The sequence below is a fragment of the Psittacula echo genome (assembly GCF_963264785.1).
Source record: "Psittacula echo genome assembly, chromosome: 14".
NCBI lineage: Eukaryota > Metazoa > Chordata > Aves > Psittaciformes > Psittacidae > Psittacula > Psittacula echo.
In genome coordinates this window covers 10,854,851-10,874,840 of record NC_137750.1, presented here as the reverse complement: position 1 = coordinate 10,874,840, position 19,990 = coordinate 10,854,851, and the positions used below count along the sequence as shown (strand labels likewise).

The 19,990-nt window shown below is 45.7% G+C and overlaps 1 protein-coding gene across 2 annotated transcripts in view; it reads left to right on the top strand.

The window, feature by feature from the left end:
* The window catches only part of GAS7 (growth arrest specific 7), a gene marked incomplete at its 5' end in the record, with an annotated part of 88,616 nt that overhangs the window by 29,153 nt on the left and 39,473 nt on the right, over positions 1-19,990 (top strand). For both annotated transcript variants that reach the window (XM_080629594.1, XM_080629593.1), the window contains one exon: positions 5,245-5,365. In XM_080629594.1, coding sequence (XP_080485720.1) covers positions 5,245-5,365 — 121 coding nt within the window. The remainder of the gene's footprint in view (positions 1-5,244; positions 5,366-19,990) is intronic.

The following is a 19,990-nucleotide window of genomic DNA, read 5'->3' as shown; positions in this document are numbered from 1 at the left end:
GACATCAAAGTACTGGCACGGACTTGCCGGGCCGTCCAAGGAAGAGGTGTGCAAGCAGGAGTGCCTCACTTATCCTATGAGACGCGGCTGGGCACAGGGTGTGTAAGAGCTGGGTTTGGGGGGAGGTTTGAAGCCTGTTGGGGTGCTGTGCCAGCTCTGGAGCTGGGCTCTTGAACACCATCTGCCGGCTGCTTCCCGTCTCCTGACCCCCATCTCTGTCCCGTCACAGCAGCAGGATTGTCTATCATCGCATGCCAGGTTAGCCTGAACTTCTGCCAGGTGGGTGTGCAAATGTGGATCCAGTTTAATTGTGCTGATGCTTGAAGAAGGGACTGCAGAGGGTCTGGCTAGGACAGGCTTGTGTCTGCTGAGTACTACTGAGAACGCCTCTCCTGTGACTGAGATCTGGTCTGGCAGAGAAGGGATGATGTGCCGCCACTATGGCCTCCATGGCACTCTGAAGAGATGCACTGCAGAGTGTGCCAAAACTATGTGGTACTTGATCTATAGCCCCACACCATGTATTCCAGAGCCTCCTGGTTCCTTTTCTTCAATGAGCATAGAATGATGAGGAAACTCGGATGAAGCCAAGTTTCGTTTCAGTTCCTCCCCTATTTAATTTTCAGTTCCTCTTTCACGTCTGGAGTATCAGTTTGGAGCAGAGCTGCTATAGGAGTGGGAGTTCATGTGTGTGGGATGAGATTGCACTGGGACCAGTTAGAGACTTCAGCAGAAAAGTGGTCCCAGCATCCAGAGGATCTTCCTCTGCAGTCCCCATGGAGGGTAAGGGAGGAGGAGGGTGCAACATCCTGCCCAACAGTGGGTTGCTGTTCAGGAACATATTCTTCTCTAAAACAAAAGGAAGAGATCCACATATCCATACTCCATGCTCATCCAAGGAAACCACTGCCCCATTGTTTACAAGAACTTCAGCATTTGGCAGTGCTGAGGTTTCCCTTGATCATCATTGATAGGGACTATGGTGCACTTCTTTGTTGGCAAAATCAGAAGCAAAGACAGAAGTAACTCAAAAATAGAATTAGCACCTGCAAACATAATGGCTTAAATTTGGTCTTTATACTATTTTCATCCAACATTTGCTGGTCACCTCTATACTGTCCACATGCATCTCTTTGTTTATCATAGCCTTTGTTTAAGAATACAGCCATGGCATCTGTCTGTAAAAGATCTTGGTTTTCCTGTAGTCCATCAGAGAAAGCTGAAGCAACACTGAAATGACTCAAAGGATGTTGGGGCAATTGCAGAGGTTCACTTAAGCAAACCATTGGTAACTGTCCTTGCAGAGTACTGGTGCTGACTGTGTGAAATAAAGTAATACCAGGGGCCCTAAAATCAAGTCTCGACCTATTTGGTACTTGGGGTGACTATAGGAGCATGTTAAGAAAGAGGGATAGCAGGAATGGATAGGACTCAGTTCCAGAAGGGAGAGCAGGTGTTAAGGACAGAAATTGCAAGCCTGCAGTAATAATGTGTGAAATTGCATACCCTCCAGATTCTGGAACAGAACCCAGGGTTGGATTATCCCAAATTCCTCATTATGGGGTGATCATGCACAGCAGAGATAGTCTGCTGTAACTTTGTTATCTTCAAGGCCAGAGATCTGTGGAGTGAAGCTGAGGGACCCAACCTGCTGCCAAATTCCTCACGAGCTGGTACACTCCTACACTGCAGAGTTTATTTCTTCTTCAGTGGGCTTTGGCAAGCAATAAAGGGGGACCATTAATGAGAGAGTTCAGGAGCTGTCCCAGGATATGTCCAGCTTTCTGTGCTATTGCTTGGAATATGCTGGGAAAGAGACTGGTTTTGTGGTTCAGAAAACAGCTTGGGGCTATCATGCTTTCCCTTCTCAGCATATGTTATTTGATTCTCAGCCTCTGAAAGGAAAGCTGTGGCTTTCTCACCAAACCTACCTGGTTTGGATAAGGGTCGTGTATGGGTGAGGTGCAAAGGCAGCCCCTCAGGAGGTAGACATGGAGACAGAAATCAAACAGCCTTCTTAGCTGTTACCTCAGTTACTGGGGTGACTGCACTGGTCAGACTCTTTCCAGGAGTTCATTTTTCTGCTCGTGTTTCATTACATTAGCAGAAACTGTAGAGAGGTGAAACTGAGAGAGATGTGAGATGGAAAAGCTCCCCTGCATGGCAAGTCCCAGAAGCCGAACAGGATGAAAAGGATGATTGCACAAACCAGCTTCTGTTTGTAAGGGCCATGTGATGAAAGTATGTACCAATGCCATACACCAGTGCACTGGTCCGCATCACCTGCACAAACAATGTGATGCTTCCAGGGATGTAATGTTTGGGAAGCCTGCAGGGAGTTATTTTCAGTCTTGACTGAGAGTAAAACCAAATAAAAGGATGATGTTGGATATTAAGGCCATACTGCAGGTGTCACAGTTGTGTGAGCAAGTTTCTGGTAGTGCCAATGTATGGCTGTAAAGAACTGGAAATAAGTACATGGCTGTTGGAGCCATGTTAGGAGTGGCATAGCATAGTGAAACAAGGCACTTGTGTAAACACTCGTATCGCAGAATGGTTTGGGTTGGAAGGGACCTTAAAGCTCATCACAGCTTCTCTGGGCACCCTGTGCCAGCGCCTCAGCACCCTCACAGGGAAGAGCTTCTGCCTAAGAGCTCATCTCAGTCTCCCCTCTGGCAGGTTAAAGCCATTCCCCTTGGCCTGTCCCTACTACCCTATCCTTGGCCCTTGTCCAAAGCCCCTCTCCAGGTTTTCTGGAACCCCTTTAGGCACTGGAGCTGCTCTAAGGTCTCCCCGGAGCCTCTTCTTCTTCAGGCTGAACAAGCCCAGCTCTCTTAACTGGTCTTAAAAGTCAGAGGCTGCTTCACAGCATCAGTTCATTCCTAGAGCACGTCCGTCCTGTGCAATGGCTCAAGCATATAATCATATAATCTCATAGGTCTGTTTCTGTTGGAGAAGACCTCAGTTAACACAGAGGTAAAACTGGGATAGCTGAATTTTTCTATAATGAGGTATCATATTTTCATTAGTAGGACTCAGAGCTTTCACAGAAAGCTGAATGAAAGTGAGGTGTTTCAGTGGCATGTATGGAGGGGTCCCGCCCCTCTAATCACAGAACAGGCACGGTTGTGCTAGCTTTACTAAGACAAGATTTTCATTTCATGCATTTTTAGGAGATAGAATAACACTAAGAATAATGAGAACATGTGCCTTTGAGTAGGCTAATGTGCAAGAGAAGTTTTCACTTGTATCATAAGCTGAGATCAGGAAAAAAATCAAATAGTAACATAAACTGTGAAAGCTTCTGCTTTCTCACATGTACAGCAGGGTGAGGGGAACTGTAAACTGGTAAGATCAAACCTTAGAGAACAGAAACACACAGGATAGGAATAGATGGTTGCTATCCTACTGATTAATTCTGCATTAACCGTGCTAGCCATTGGCATGCAGAGCATGAGATTTGAGTCACACACCCCATAGAGTCCCTTTGTATCTCCTAAGCTAACTTGTTCTGTTAGGATTGGGCTGGCTGAGTCTCCCAGGCAGTATTTCTGCTCTGGGAAGGGAGCTCAATCCTAACCAGCATAGGCTGCATCTGAGCGGCAGCAGTGAGACAGTGTTCACACTGGCCATAGGCTGCCTTGGAGCCTGTGACCTGTCTGTGTGAGTACGCCTGACGAGGCACGAACACGAGATCATTCTCAAGTTCAGTGCCTCCTGAGAGCCATTGCAATCAGCATTTTCTGACACTGAAGAGAAACATAAAATAGATTTTTGGCTCCAAAATCATTAAATGTTCCTTTATTCTGGGTTGTAACACAATTGGAATTTCACTCAGACTCAATGTGTAGAAGGACACATCACCAGTTTCTTTCTGTTGGTACTATTCATGTCTGCCAGTGTTTGAACATTATATTCAGCTAGAAGCTGAAACTCTGTTCCCTGGACGTGGCTACTTGTGAATCTAGTGCTGTCAATTCAGACCTGTTCCCCCATGTCAAAAAGCATTTCCTGAACAGAGATTAGTTTCCATGGGATAAATAATTCCATTTCACACATTTTCCCTCGTTCTTTTGTATTCCTTCCTTTGAAGGCAATGCAAACAAACAAAAAATGAGTACATCACATGCCTGGTTTGCCTTAGGGAATGTGGAAAGGCAAAGTGGAGCTCTCTGGATGTGAGCCAGGAGGAGGCTCTTGGGTTCATAGCTGCAGCACTATAGGGCTGCAACTGGCAATCTTTAGCTATGCATCGTATCTCTCTACCTCTGCTTTATTCAGTGTTCCTGATTGGAGGGACCAAATGGGGTTCATGCCTCCTTTGGGATGAAGCTTTCTTTGCCAGTCTCATGTCAAGCAGCTGCTGTAAATCCCAAGCTACCAAGGAACCATCAGAGCTACTGTGAATCAGGAAACAGTGCAGGGGATGCAGTGTAATGGGACCATTGCTTGCACTTCAGCTTCACCTTTTTATTTTCCTTGCACCCTGAGCCTGCACTGAGGTGATAAGATGTACAGCCAAGGTGGCACCTGAACTCCGGCAGCAGTTCTGTGTGTGCCTGGAGAGCAGGCAACAGCATGACCCTCATCTCCTGCTGTTCTAATGATCTGGATCACTCCTAGCAACCTGACTCCTTATGATCATGTATCTGGATGATACGGATCCAGATTGTGTCTAGATCAGTAATGTATGCATTGATAATTACAAGCCTTATTAGTATATAATCAGCATACTGATAAATGGGCTTCAGCACACTGCTCCTGTAGACAACATGATTTTGTAGTGTTTCTCCTTAAAATGTCTGAAGGTGATGATGTCCCTGTAAATTAAATCGGGGCAGCATCTCCATGAGCAAGTGCTTTGACCTACCATTATATCCATATGAAATCAAATGAGTGCCAGATGCATGCCTTTCTTTCCCAGGCACTTATTTTACACTTAGCATTTTACTACTTAAATAGAGGAATTTTCATAGTCAGATCCAGGTGCCATGGGACATTAAATACAGAGGGGTTTAATTTCTCTCCCAAAGGAAGTTCTGTGTAGTCAGTGCTCTGAGGGAAGGTTTCTTCATGTTCTGGACAAAGCTAAGACAGATGAGAGGAGAAATGGACTAAAAGTCTTTGGATGCATTGCAATCTCTAGAATGCCAAACCACATGGTCCCTTTCCAGATTGTGTCTGGTTAGGTTTTACATTATCTAGGTATTGATTTAATAGGTTGGGTTTTTTCTCTTTTCTCAGCAGAAACCCAGAAAAGCAACTCCTCAGGCAGAAGATACCTTGAATGGCCATCTTCCCCCCGGCTGGCAGAGCTATATGTCACCCCAGGGACGAAGGTACTATGTGAACACCTTCACGAATGGTAAGTGGGGGTGGAGGCTCCTGTAAATGTGTCACTCTACCAGTACAGATCTGTTGTAGGAAATTGGCTCTGAAGTTGATTTTGATGACAAAGTAGGCCCCACGTCAAAGGAATTAATCTGACCCTGTCACCATATGAAAGACCATAATTATAAGAGGATTTAGTATTCTGATCGTCTGTCATCTTAATCCCGACCATTAGAAGACATCTGAAGCTTTTACAGAAGATAAGAGAGTGTAAAGTAGAAACACCCCTGCCATAAATGTTTTAGAATATAAACCACTGTTAAGGGTATAGTTTTTACCACATTCCTTATTTCCTTTTGCTTTAGCTGGAGGCCTGTGTGTCTATATAGGTGCATGTTTGTAAAAATTTTGGTAGAATGTCAGGTATCACTAAAACATTGCTCGGGGAAAACAGAAAGTTAATTGAAAAGGTGTTTGGTCAGGGTCAGATTGCCCATGGAGACAAAGGAAGAAAACCACCCTATTTTGGGATGTCAAAGACAGAATTTCCAGTGTATATTTGTGTGTTTTATTCACTGTCATGCTAGTAGAGAAGCAGGCTTAACTAACGATCTTATCAGCTGCTGAAGACCTGTCAGACTGGTACCACCCCCAGCTTACCTAAGTGTACCTGCTTTTCTCATCATGACCTCACAGCAGCATTGCAAAACAGGGACTTGTGACCAGCAAAACCAGATTGCTTTAGCAAAAAGAATGACAGAATGACAAAGGAGGAGAGGATAGCAAGAGTTCATGTTGTTCATAACGGAGTCAAAGCCATCAGGGGTGACCACTGGCATTCCATTATCTGACTCATTGTGAGTGCAAGGAGGGCCATGGGCTTTCACAACGTGCCTCCTGGTCCATTCAGTGGCTGATGTGTTTTATTGCAGAAGGCTTTGGCTTAAAACTTGGACAAATAATGATTTACCTGAGTTTTACATACTGACATCTCGTAGCACCCTCCAGGAGGTACATTACCACTAAACACTGCCTTCATTTCCAAGCACAGCCTGCTCTGGCTCATGACCAGCATCCCCTGCATAGCTGGGGAGATCAGCAGGAGTTAGATACCCTGTCCCCACTGCAGTTCAGAGGTGGGTGAGGAGGTGATTAAACTCAGTGCTGAGCCATTATGACGGTGGACTTACATGCACTGGGTTGAGCTCAGATAAAACCTGTAAGCAGCAGAGCCTGGGTTTTATGTGATAAAACTCTTCATTTGCAGTCTCCATAAAGTCAGTGCGGCATGCAAAGCTTGCTGTCTTACAGTGGCATTGCTGTCAGGAAGTATTGTTTGGCTTTGAGCCATATGATAAATCAAAGACAGCATGTCTAAAGCTGCATTCCCCATCTTTCCTATGGTAGAGCTGCATTAGCCTGGGTAATGTTTATCAGAAGCTCATAGACTGGACAGCTCACTTGAGTGCACCTTCTGCCTTGTCTCACTGCTTATTTGTCCTGTCACTGCTGCAGTGCTGCTGGGAGTCTCAAGATGAACACTGGCAGTGTTTGTTATGGGGACATGGTGCCAGCACACATCTCTCTGTGGTTGGTGTGTCTAAGTGGTTTAATTGTGGTTTTTTTCCACTTCTGTCTTTCTCAAGCCTCTGTACCTGCTTTGCTGAAACGAGCTGTTGTTAATACATTATTTTATTAGAATTGTACATAGCTGCACGGGAAGGTGAGTTTGAGGTAAGTTGGGTAACAGCAAGGCCCTGTTCACTGAAGATTATTATGGTTTCAGTTGTGGGACCTCAGCCCTCCCAGGGCCTTCTGCTGTGTGGAGTAGGTGGAGAGCTGGCACCAAAGGGCCACCTTCCGATATGCAGCAGAACAGTGGGACACAGACTTGGACTGTAAGGTTTCCAGGGGCCTTGTTACACTGGCCTAAACTGAAAAGTGAGTTTGTCTACTCCTTCATTTAGAACCTTCTGACAGAGAGCTGTGGAAAAACCACAACTACATTGTGGGATTTCCTTCAGAGCTGATGTTAGGTAGCAAATGTAGCACTGTGTTTTTGGTTGAGCAGCACTCTGCAAGGTCTCCTAGAGTCTGAAGCCCACAAATCCATGCTCTTGCTTTCTTTTTATACATGTAACACATCTCTCTTAGGCATTGCTATCATTCATCCTCCCTTTGGTCATCCCTTCCATCATGTGTCTCATGTGCATGCGGGTAGAAGACAGACATTTATCTCAGCCTTATGGTAAGCATATGTGGAAGCTCCAGGCATCGAGTTCATTGTCTGTTCTTATAAATGTCGGATCTGGACATCCTCGGAGTGGCATGTCCTTCTCTTGGAGCACTCCAGCTGTCCTGTGTGCCCAACCAGTTGCCCTATCAGTCAGTGAGAGGCATATCCCAGTGTGTGGGGTGGGTATGCAACAAGCCCAGGGCTGTGGCTGAGCTCCGGGTGGGATAAGAGCACAGCAGAACATCCCATTGCCCCACTCTGGGGCCTGGCTAGCACCCACCACCTGTCTGAAAATGGGTGCTAGCAACAGCAGGGTTTCTTGGCAGGTTCATGGCAATTTTAGCACTTCCATCACTGACAAGCAGTGGTGGGAGGAGGTGTGTGCCCTCTCCTATGGTAGAGTTGTGGCTAAACATTTATACATCCTCCAGGCAGGGCAAGTCTGTGAGCAGAGATGCCAAAGGCAGCTCACTTACAGGCATACAGGTCCTAAAAGCAGCAAAGGCAGTTTGAAAGCAGGCTGTAGGGAAAACAAACTAAAGGAAAATGGGACCGCAGATAAATTACAGCAAGATGGGGCAAAACTGTTTGGCAGGTCATACTTCGAGCATGGTAATCAATGGTCCCTTGTCGAAGGGAAGTTTGCATGAAGGAAATCCTGCAGGGATGTGCCGGAGGTATCGTTCTAGTCTGTATTTCCAGTAATGAATGGCATGTTGACATTGAGAGCACTTATTCAAACAGTCTATTTGAACTGAAGCTGGGAGAGAACATGGTGTGCTGCACAGAACAGGCTCAGAATTCACAAGCCTCCTGCAGCTGAGGGCATGCTGGAAGACTGGGACGCTGTTCAGTAAAGATGCACTTAAGATTGAAGAGTTAATCTGAAATAATTAAGTGACAAAGACAGATGAAGGAGCAGTTTACAGACAAAGACGTAGGGGCTCTGGAGGATCTAAAACTTGAGTGTGAGCCAGCAGCGTTGTCCTAGAATACAAACAAGCAGCATTTTCCATTGTATAAATAGGAATGTTGTCTGGGAGGCATGAAGTAAGCCTCCAACTTTACAAGGAAATTATAAAGCCTCAGCTGGAATATTTTATCTTGTTTGGACTTTACACTTCAGGAAAGATGTGAGCCAGTTGGATAAAGTCCAGAAGAGAGTAGCAAGAATGATGGGAGATGTGTAAAACATGGCCTGTGGGCAAATATTAGAGATTGGGTCTGTCTGCCCTAAGAAAGCAAAGTGGGGACATGAAAGTAGGCTTCAAATGCATAAAATGCTGTTGCAGAGAAGACTGTTTGCAATGCCTGTCATCACTAGAAGACACAGTAACACACTTCAGTTGCAATGGGGACAACTAACTCTTCCTAGCTCTCTTAAGATAGTAAAGTGTGGGAGTGGGGAGTTGCTGGGGAGTCCGTATCACTGGAGGTCTCTAAGAGCAGGTTACACAAAATGATGAAGTCACGTTGGCCTTGTTTTGGGGCACAGCAGGGACAAAATGACTTCCTGAAATCCCTGTCAGGCCTGTTCTTTCAGTCTGTAAAGCCTAACCTATATGAAAAATATTTATCAATGCAGAGGATGACAAATGCCTGAGACTCACATGGGAGTTGTTCTTTATTTGGTGTCTTTTTGTTTCCCCAGTTTTAAGTACATCACATCTAACTCAGCTGCTGTCACTCAACTGCTGCTTTGCTTTTTCTGTTTGTCTGAGTCAAAGAATCTTGATACGAGTTCAGAGGCAGGTTCCTCTGAATATGTAAATAAATGAATAAATATCCCCACTGTGCTTTGGGGTAGATCCTGCTTCTCCTTGGACAGTCCTGCCCTCCTGCTCCCTAGGGAAAGGCAGGATTAGCCAGCCATGCACAGGGCGGCAGCAGCCAGTGGGCTCCACACCATGCAATCTGCTGGCATGGAAGCAAGGAGGGGACGTGGCCTTTGAAGAAGATCAGCAAGCAAAAACGTTACAAGTTTTGGTGCTGTGGGGCTCTGTGCTGCTCCCCAGCTGAACCCTTGGTGTAGCTCTTCTCCTGAAAACAGGAGGTATTAAGGTGACCAGCCCATCCAACATCAGCCTTTCTGAAGTTGCTTGGCACTGCCCCATCTCTGCTCCACCATTTGCTTCCCTCCTCACATGCCGCAGAAGCCTTTTTCTCTTGGAATAAGTAGTTTTTTTCTCTTAGTGCTTGAGCTGTTCAGAGATGGGAACTCACGTACGCATTCCCATTCGTGGGGAAGGGAAATGGGATTGCAGGGGCAAGCAACACCTTGATTCTTCTGAGCCTTCAAAATACAACAGAACTCTCCCCTCCTTGCAAGGCATTAATATCATTGCCAGTTGTTTCCAGTGGTGAGTGTCCTTCCACATGGTGATTATCTGTCTGTGCTATCCATACATCTTATCTGACCATAATAGTATTTCCACCATGCGTGTTGTTTTGTGATCTAAGTGTCTTTACATGAAAAACACAGGGAAATTGGTTCACAAATGGAAATAAATAGAATTTATGAGACAGTGTTCTTATGTGGAAAAAGAGGTCTTAGAAAAATCTGTAATGAAGGAATTGGGGTGATTCTGTAGGGAATAAGCTGATTTGGACAGCTGAAAAAGACAGCACATTCCTGTCTATCTCCACTTGAAGGCCCAACCAGATAAACTATCCACATTTATCATCCTTTGAAACGGTTGGACTCAATCCTGAAACCATTTTTAAGGCCTCTGACCTGTTAAAGTTCTGCAGAATGAAGCCCAAGAGAATTTCAATGCACCTAAAATTTGTTTTCACAGTATGGCCTGCTATAGGAAGCTTGAGTCTGCATCAGTTACACTACAGTCAGGAGGCCTGCTACCTAACTTGTGCAACATCTACAGACATCCAAGCTTGTCATATCAAAACATGAGAAAGAGGACAGAGAAGAGAGATAGCAAGCCACTCTAAAATACCTGGAAGACCCTTCTCTGTAGCTGTCATGGTCCTTATTTTGCATCATTAACTCTGCAAGGAGTCCTGTGCTGTCTGGAAGGACAGGCAGGATACATTTCCTGGGATCTGGAGGATTAAGTGCATGTTTGTGCTCTCTGTTTATAATCAGGACACCAGTGAGCAAGGTAATAAGCTGGAAGGAAGTGTGTGTGCAAAGGAGTGCCCATCAGACTTCACAGCACTGATTGGCCTCTAGGATGTTTACTCCTGTGTCCTTAGATAGGTTTCGCCACCCCTGTTGCTGTCTGAGCAGGGCAGAGTTTGATTCACCTGACAAGGTACCATCCACGGGGTGGACAACTCCATTTGCATGGGATCTTCCAGTCTCACCATTTATCCGTGGAAGGAACCAATTACCTTTACCTCCCATTTGTCTTTCTGAAGTAGGTGTCTGGAATAGCTTATGTGAGCTACACCCTGGAAGTGCCAATCTTTTTTTATTGACTCTAAGGAGAGCTTCAGTGACAACCCTGACTCCACAGACAGGTAAAACTGGCTGCAGTGAACCTCACCAGAGACCTGAGTTTGCAGCCTAGAATTGAAGGGGAACTTAAAAAATGTCCTCACTTTTCTTTTATGGGATGATCCAGGGCTGGAGCACCTCCCGTATGGAGACAAGCTGAGAAAAGTGAGGCTGTTCGGTCTGGAGAAGAGAAGGCTGCGTGGAATGCTCAGAGCAGCTTCCAGTGTCTGAAGGGGGCCTGTAAGGATGCCGGAGAGGGACTCTTCATCAGGGACTGGAGGGATAGAACAAGGGGTGATGGGTTCAAACTGAAACAGGGGAGATTTAGGTTAGATATAAAGAAGTTCTTTACTGTGAGGGTGCTGAGGTGCTGGCACAGGGTGCCCAGAGAAGCTGTGGCTGCCTCATCCATGGCAGTGTTCAAGGCCAGGTAGGACAGGACTTGGAGCAACATGGTCTAGTGTGTGGTGTCCATGCCTGTGGCAGGGGATTGGAACTGGATTATCTTAAGGTCCTTTCCAACCCAAACCATTCTATGATTCTGTGATTACTGCCCATTACTACTCCCTTAGCAGAATGCAGCAGGCACAGAGAGGGCTGCACAGTGAAACAGCCTCTTCCCATCAGGTCCTATAGTGTGAGCACACCTCCCTTCACACCCAGCGTATCTGCCCTGGCTTTCGTTCCCAGCAGCACATAGGATACACAGCACATCTGTAAAATGCCGCGCCCCATTTCTACACTTCATTCCTACAGCTGTTGCGAACACCCCGGCGTGCTCACACATGCACACACACACACATCTGCACGGGTGCTCATGCTTCAGAGGGACAGCATTTTGGGGGAGATTCAGGGTCTGAAAAGCTGCAGTACTGCTGGGGATTACTTGGGTAACAGGAGCTGGAAGGCCAGGCCAACAGCTCTGCAAACCAAACCAGGGCAAAAATGTTTATCCAGGGGCAGGAAGCCTTGACAGGTTCAGGAAACATCAGAAACATGACCTGTTGGCACAGGAATGGTTGCAGAATATGTCTTTAGATACCTTCATTACACAAGTGGCTGGCAGGAAGGCAGTGGAAAGGAAAGGCAGGATCTGCAAGTACAGCTTCAGGGGTGTCTCAGGAGGAGAACACCTTCCACACAGCACACTTTGCCTCATACAAGGTAGCCAAAGCATGTGGCTTAGAGCTGGGCAGAGTGCAGCTCAGTGTTACAGAGCTGTAAGCCCCATAGAGTTGTTCTTTGTGCTGGAAACTACTGGGTCTGAGCTGAAAAAAAATGCATTTCTGTGTGCAGTACTTGCAGGTTTTATTCAGCAGAGGAGAAACCTTTCTGCTGTTGGAGCAATGAATGGGAGGCCAGTGGTTACCTTGAGAAGTAAGCCTTTGAGGTTTAACAAGGCTTTACCTCGGCAAACAGTGGTGGGCTCCATCCTTTGTCCATCTGCACTCCTTGGGTTCATGGATCAGCCCTGGTGTTGACCTGCAGGGAGACACATGAAGTAAGGTCTCCAGCAACTGCCAGTTATCTTGTGGCCTTCATATTCCAAGTGAGTTTGACACATCTCCCAGTGCTTTATGCACCCTCCTCCGTCTGTGTGAGGATTGTTGTGTGTGGCATCACTGAAGCAAAGCGGTGTTTATGTGAGGTGCTGTAGACCTCTGCCAGCCCCTCAGGGCCTGTGTCCGCTTCACCATGCAGCTGAGATTGCCTGTACAGGGATGTCCCTGCCTGTTCCCTTCCCAAGACAGGTACCACTGCAGCAAGTCAGCAAGAAGCTCAGTCATTTTGCTGGAAATTCAAGAAATAAATGTCCCCAGCGGGTCTGGGTTGCAAAATCACTTTGTGAAGCCTTCAAAACCTTTAATGTACATGAGCTGATGGGGAGACTGTGAATAGGAAGAAACCCTGTCTGGGAGAGAGGGCAGAGTCTGCTGACACTTCCATTCACCTCTGAGCACATCTGGACAAGCTGTGGGTCTTTTGGAGGCAGGTGTGATTAAGATGAAGTAATTTCTGCTCTGGATCTCTCCTACCTTGATAGTCCCTGTGAGATAACGAAGGGTATTTCACTTGCTGCTGGTTTGGGGGGGGTTGGCAGCAGGCTTCTAGCTGGCATTTCCAGAGCAAGGACAATAGCACTGCTCTTCCCACTGGCATTGCTTTACAATGCTTCATATTTGGCTCAGGCATCAGGATCACAAATACCATGTCTGCAGCTTCATGCAGCTTACTACAGCGGAGCCTCTCCCCTTTCCCAGGATTACATGTGCCCAGAATGCACAGCTACTCTGTGGTTAGCCGTGGAGTTGCTCCGTGTCTGTGGGAGTGGTTTACAACTCTGTGTGGGTGGTAGATTCAGCAGGAGAATATTTGATTATGCTGAAGAAATCCTGTGATGTGCTGCAGCTGTAATACCCTCTTGCATTAGTCAAATAATGGCACGCCAGCTACCTTGCCCGTCACGTTAAAGATGACTTATATACTTCTGACACAAGCATGTGTGTGGCGTGCTGCCATCCTGGATTCTCAGCTGAGGTCAGCCTTACATGGTGTGTCCTTATTTCCAGGCTTTTCTTGTCTGTGGTGTTGTGTTCTGCCCATTTACTAAATGGCTTTCTGTCTCCTGGAAAGCAGGAATTCTGCTTTCACATTATCTCAATCCTAATTGAGGTCCATATAGTCTCATGGTCACAAACATCATTAGTAGAATGCCACCTGCAACAGCAAGGGTTGAGGCAGGGACTGAAATGTGTAGCTGCAAGCGGTCGTTTCTGTGACAGGAATCTCAAGTCCAGCGCTTCTGAGTTTTAGGAACATTTTCTTGATCTGCCTGAAAAAAATATGTATTACTTGGTGTCCTCCTGGTACCGCCAGCCATCTTCCCTGTTTCTGTGTTCCTGCTTGCTTTGATTTACCCTTCACCTTTCTTCCGCTGATGTTCCTAACTCCAAGCAAGTTTCTGATCCAGCTGTGCAACCACTGCAGCCTGCCCACTGACCACAGGAAGAGCAGAAACAACAGATTGTGCTTTTCTAGGCGGCACCCAAACAATAGGTGACAATTCAGTACTGTAAACACATTGCATTTCCCTCACAAACGCAGTGCTTAGGGACCTTCAGCATCCTGTGGCTAGTGAGCAGTGGCTAGCGGATCCTTTCCATCCAGCATGGTGCTGTCTTTGTCTTGCAAGTAAATTTCCCAGCACCAAACCAGTATCTGCTAAAACATCCTGGTCTGTTTGGTTGATCACTGACATGTCTAAGCCCCACTGGAAACCACAGCTGGAAACTCCAACAACCTAATCCTCCTTGTGCCTTGCCCATGGGCTGTTGTCATGAGCAGTACCTGGCACAACATGGTCAGAGCAACCTGGTCTAGTGGAAGGTGTCCCTGCCTGTGGCAGGGGATTGGAACTGGATGAGCTTTAAGGTCCTTTCCAACCCAGCCCAATTCTATTGATTCTGTAAAACATGGCAACAGTGGTTGTGGTCATCTCGTATGTGACACCTTTGTGATTAGGACACTCACTGGGTCAGAGAACACCCATGGAAACTCAAAGGGACTTCTGTGTGTTTTGATGTTCTCCTAAAATTCATCATTCACTACATTTATGTCTCATAGCTTCTGTGGAATGCCAGAGCTGAGAGCACTGTAACATTAGTATGTTGCAAGATCAACTATTCTTTCCACAGACATACATTTTTTGAGCATTGTAAGCACATAAAAAGGATTAAAGCAATTAAGATTAAGAAGCACCAGGTACAGTAAGCACCAGCTTACTGCACCATTGAAAGCTAGACCTTAATCAAGAATATAAAAGCAATTTTAATAATGCTCGGTAAATGGAGGATGACAACAGATGAAGCAGGAGAATTTCCTACCCTGTGATCACACAGAGACATCTGCACTTTCACTGGTGCTGCTGTGAGTGGGGAAAAGAACAGGGTAAATACAGAGAATGGCTAATTCTCTAGAGGAAATGTGTATGAGATCTATCCTGGCAGCCCAAGCACAGCCTGGAATGAATTTGGCTAAAGGTGCCACTAAGCCTATTGGTAAGTTAGTCATTTTGGAACTTTACATTCAGCCTTTGCCAAATCTCAAACTCTTTGTTTTCAGAGAATAAACAAGATTTATTTTATCTCTGCTTGGTTAGAAAGCAACCTCAAAGTGAGCTGAAAACAATCCATTTCTTTGAGGCAGGTGACTCAGTAGTTCATCTAAATTAGGTATGTTCCCAAAGTTCCTGTCATCACACCCTGAGATCCAGAGCACACGTATCAGCCTGGGGATCAACACAGTCAGATGCATTAGAGGGGCTCTATACTTGAAGACAACCAGGACTGCAGTGCTGGAAGGCAGTGAGGAAGTTCACCACTTGAGACAATTCTTGCCTCTTTCGAAGTACTTGCTAAACCTGAATTGAGAGAGCAGTGGATGGAAGGAATATAACCATGACCTACTGTAGTACTTCCCCTGCTTGATGTTTCTCCATCTCTCTGAGTCAGTTAAGGAGCTTGGAAGGATTTAGTCTGTGGGTTGAGGTTTTTCTTTCATTTCTCACCAGCTACAGTCAACACCTGCTCCAACTAAACTTATGAACTGTAGCTCCAATAGTGAGCCATCTGTGGAGACACCAAAGAGGTATCAAACATTTTTATTACATATTTTGTCTTGTACATTTAAAACTTTTTAGTGACGGTTTCCCTCTGATACAGGATGCTCAGCTAAAGGGTGATAAAGAAACCTGCCCTGATAAAGTGGCCTAAAACCTAGAAAAACCAAGTGTGTCTCAGACAGTGCTGGAAATAGCATTATTATCACTGCTAAGCCTGCAGTGAAGGGCTCAGTTTTGTTGCACAGTGCTTGCAAAAGGAGGGGCATGGTACAGTTCCCAGTGCTCACTTTGAGAGATCAAGTAAGGACTATTGTCATCAACTTTTCCCCTGCTGTTGAGGTAGTGACAAGCACCTCTATCCTCAACACATGGATGAAAGTTTTCAAGAACTCTTGGATGGTGCCTGTATCCATGACGCTAATTTGGGACTGAGGATATGGCAGCCTTAGACGATTTTAATTGAACTGCCTGTGGGATGGAGCTGGATTTCAGTTCTGACACGGCAGCTCTTGCTGAAGTAGTTCATGTACTACATGCTGCTTACAGCACTTGTGAGATTAAATCTCCTGTTTCATGCAGGTGCAAAGAGATTTGCATCTGTCACTTCTGCTCCTTTTATTGAGTCTCTTCATTATGAGGATGAAGCAAAGGTCAGGGTCCTGGAAGGCCCATGGAGGAGTGTGACCTTGCAACGCAATGGGAAGACTACCATGTGAAGGACCATGTTGCAGTTCAGAGGCTCGTGCATGGGCTGGTTGTTTGGGCCTTTGGAGGTGATATTGCTGTAGGTGACCCATAGGTTCCTTTCTGCAGGGGTCACTGGACCAAAATGTTGGAGCATAAAGATGAGAGAGCTGTCGTGCTAAATCAGGACAGCCCTCACACTCTGCAGGAGGCCAGGAGGGGAGAGCAGGATGGTTCTTCCTAGCCTGGAGTTAGTTCTTTAGACCTCATCATTCCAATGAAACAAAATCTTGTGCTACAGAATAGGAGGAAAACATTTTCCTTGTACTCTCATTCCCCCATTCATCAGCTTCTAAAGTTTTGAATGGTTTACTCCAGTCTCAGGGCATTGCAAGTGATTTCCCCTCCTTACATGCACAAACCCACACTCCCCCTGACTTTCCTTTAGGCTGTTTTCTCCCACACACAATACCATGAAATTAAGTGCCATGAAACCCTTTCTGATTCATCACAAATGTGGGGAAGATCTTAGTCAGGAAGGGGAGATAAGGTGTGAAAGCACAGACAACACTTTGTTTCCGGCTGCTGAGGTTTCCTTCCAGCAAAGCCAGCTTCAAACAGCCTGGAGGCTTGGACTGGGGACTGCAGTATTGAACTCTTAAAGGAAAACCTGTTTCCAAAGCAGGGCTGTTTGTACTCCCTTCCACTCACAGGTCCAACCAATCTTTGCACTGTTAGGAGCCACAGGCAGGCTGCAAACCTCGCCGAAAGCCTAGAAGGATGCAGGGGAGCAGCAAAGGAAGGACAAGAGATTAACAAACTATCTGCACATAGGGGTGGTTCCTACATGCCATTGGCAAAAGCAAAGTGAATCCAAAAATGATGAGGTAAGACTGTGGGGCCTGTTCTATCCTAGTGCAAAAATCACTTCTAATTCTTCATACTTTAAGGAATAGTTTGGGAGCAGCTCTGTGGAAAGAGGCCTGGTGGACAAGCTCAACAGGAGCGAAGAATGTACTGCTGCAGCAAAGAAAGCCAAGAGGATGCTGGGGAACATCAACAAGGGCATCACCAGCAGAGATAAAGATGTCACTGCCCCACTATACTCCGCTCTTGTCAGGCCACACCTGGAATACTGTGTTCAGTTTTGGTTCCTGCTATACAAAAAAGATGTGGATGGGCTGGAGAGGGTCTAGAGAAGGGCCACAAAGATGGTCAAAAGACTGGAAAGCCATATGAGTAAAGGCTGAGAGAACTGGATTTGTGTCACTGTGTTCCAGTATTTAAAAGATGTTTACAAAGAAGATGGAGACTCTCTTTTTACAAGGACTCACATGGAAAAGACAGGGACAATGTCTTATCAATAACGTAATGTATCTCACAGGTTACTCCTGGTGAGATTCTGATTGGACACAGTAGGAAAATTTTTCACCATGAGAACAATCAGCCACTGGAGTAATCTCCCCAGGGAAGTAGTGGATTCCCCAACACTGGACACTGTTAAGATTCAGCTGGACAGGGTGCTGGGCATCTTTTCTAGGTCATGCTTTGCCTAGAAAGGTTGGACCAGATGATCCGTGAGGTCCTTTCCAACCTGGTGTTCTGTGAGTCTATGATCCATATCAGTGACTGCACAGCTTCACATTATTCAGGGCAGAAACTGGGTTTAGAGCTGCTCAGCATAAGAGATCTGTTAAAATTAAACCAAACTCCAAACCTATTTATAAAGACATGAGCTAGCACCAGTACAGGTGCTGTAGGAGTGACAGGTTGTAGCTGCTACAGATCCTTTGGACCAGAGAAAGTTACTGCACACTAAGCAGACCCAGAGGTCCTCTGGCTTGCTCTGCTGTATTCTCATAGTTTGGCCAATGAAACTATGGAGCATTTAGTTCCTAAAATAGCACTACACATGACAGAATGCAGAGGTACTAAAATCCAGTCCTGAAAGCAATATGAGCACACTGAGGAGGGATTATGCTAGCTGATGTTTGGCTGATGTGGTGAGTTCAGACTAGAAAGCAGCTGCGTTGACCTCAGAGTGCTGCTGGAACATGGAGAAGGGACGCCACATTCCTTCTTCAGCTGCTACAACTTTGATCACAAAAATCGTCAGCATTCGGACCTCCTCAGAAGCTGTGTTTCTTGACTGATGTGATGTCCCAGAGTGTGTGGCTCTCTGAAGGCCTGACACATCATGTTATTTCTCATTCTGCCAAACAGATGCAAAGTGAACTTTTTTTCCCCCAAAACACCCCAGGTTTCCGCTTTCCTTTGGGAGGAAATGTTTAACCACATCTGTGAAAGCCCTCTTTGGTTCTGTTGGCATGTAGAGCTTGGGTATTGTAACTGTTTTTCCTCTCACTACGTCATTTCAGTTTGAACAAGTGGCTTGCTACTGCCTTGCTGTACAGTAACTAATTTCATAGAATAATAGTTTCATAGAATCACAACCTGGTTTGGCTCTGAAGGGACAGCCAAAGCTGTCCCTATGAAGGGACCTTGAAGCTCATCCAGTTCCAACTCCCTGCCATAAGCCGGGACACCTTCCACTAGACGAGGTTGCTCCAAAGCCCCTTGGGTATCTCCCTGGGCTGCAGGACTCTTTTTGTTCACAGACCACCTTCACAGTCCAGGGAGTGACAAGGAAACTACTGATTATTCCTTCCCTTCATTTGCTAAATTGAATAATGAACATGTGGCTGATAATGGAGAACAGAACTTGTAGATGTTGGTCTGCCAGTGCTAAATTACACTCCCAAAGAGTGAAAGCTTTTAGCCTGACTCTAACCCTCTCTGGAAGATTGTGTGGGATATAAAATCTAGCCTGATATTGAATCTATTCTTAATAGTACTGATCAGTATTTTATCACATGTTTACAAGTAGTTTTCAGATTTTCCAAGCATGAGGATCAAAGGCTGCATTTAGTACTCCAAGACAAGACTCTGTCTTGGATGTATTAAGCAGGGTGTTATCTCTCACCAAGCCTTTTCTGTGTAGTTCTGAAAACAATCATCTCTCTTCCCCATCCATTCTGATCATCACTAAGCTGAAGAGAAATTTGTGATGTTACTATCTTGGTAAATTTAGTTGCCTCCAGTAGATGGCATTACAGCAGTGCAGTCCTGATGGAGGTTGGTTCCTATCCCTGCTTGGGCTGCAGGAACAATCCCTCTTTTACTGTGTGCACAGAAGTGGAGTTTTTCTTCTCCTAGCACTCAAATGGGTTTAAAACACTCTTGTTCTTTTAATTTCCTACTCAATAAAAGATTTTATTTCCTTGTAGACGAAACCTTTACTAACACAGTTTAGGGGTGAACTTGGCAGTGCTGGGGGAATGGCTGGACTTGATGAACTTGAAGGTCTTTTCCAACCTCTTTGATTTTATAATTCTATGAATTCTCAATGTGCATAACCCAACAGTCACTTTATTTTAGAAAATTTGTCCAGACACTGAGTGGTTTGGGTTGAATTCACAAATATGCAAAGCGCTGGGCGCTGCTCTTTCATGTATGAGATTTCTTCCTGCAAATTATGTATCTGGGCTTTCTGTATGGCAAAGGGGAGTAATCAGTCACTTCACACCATCTTCACAGCAGCTAGCAGGCAAAGGAGAGATGAATTACAAGAAGCAGCTGGTTGTTTGAACCAATTAATTAC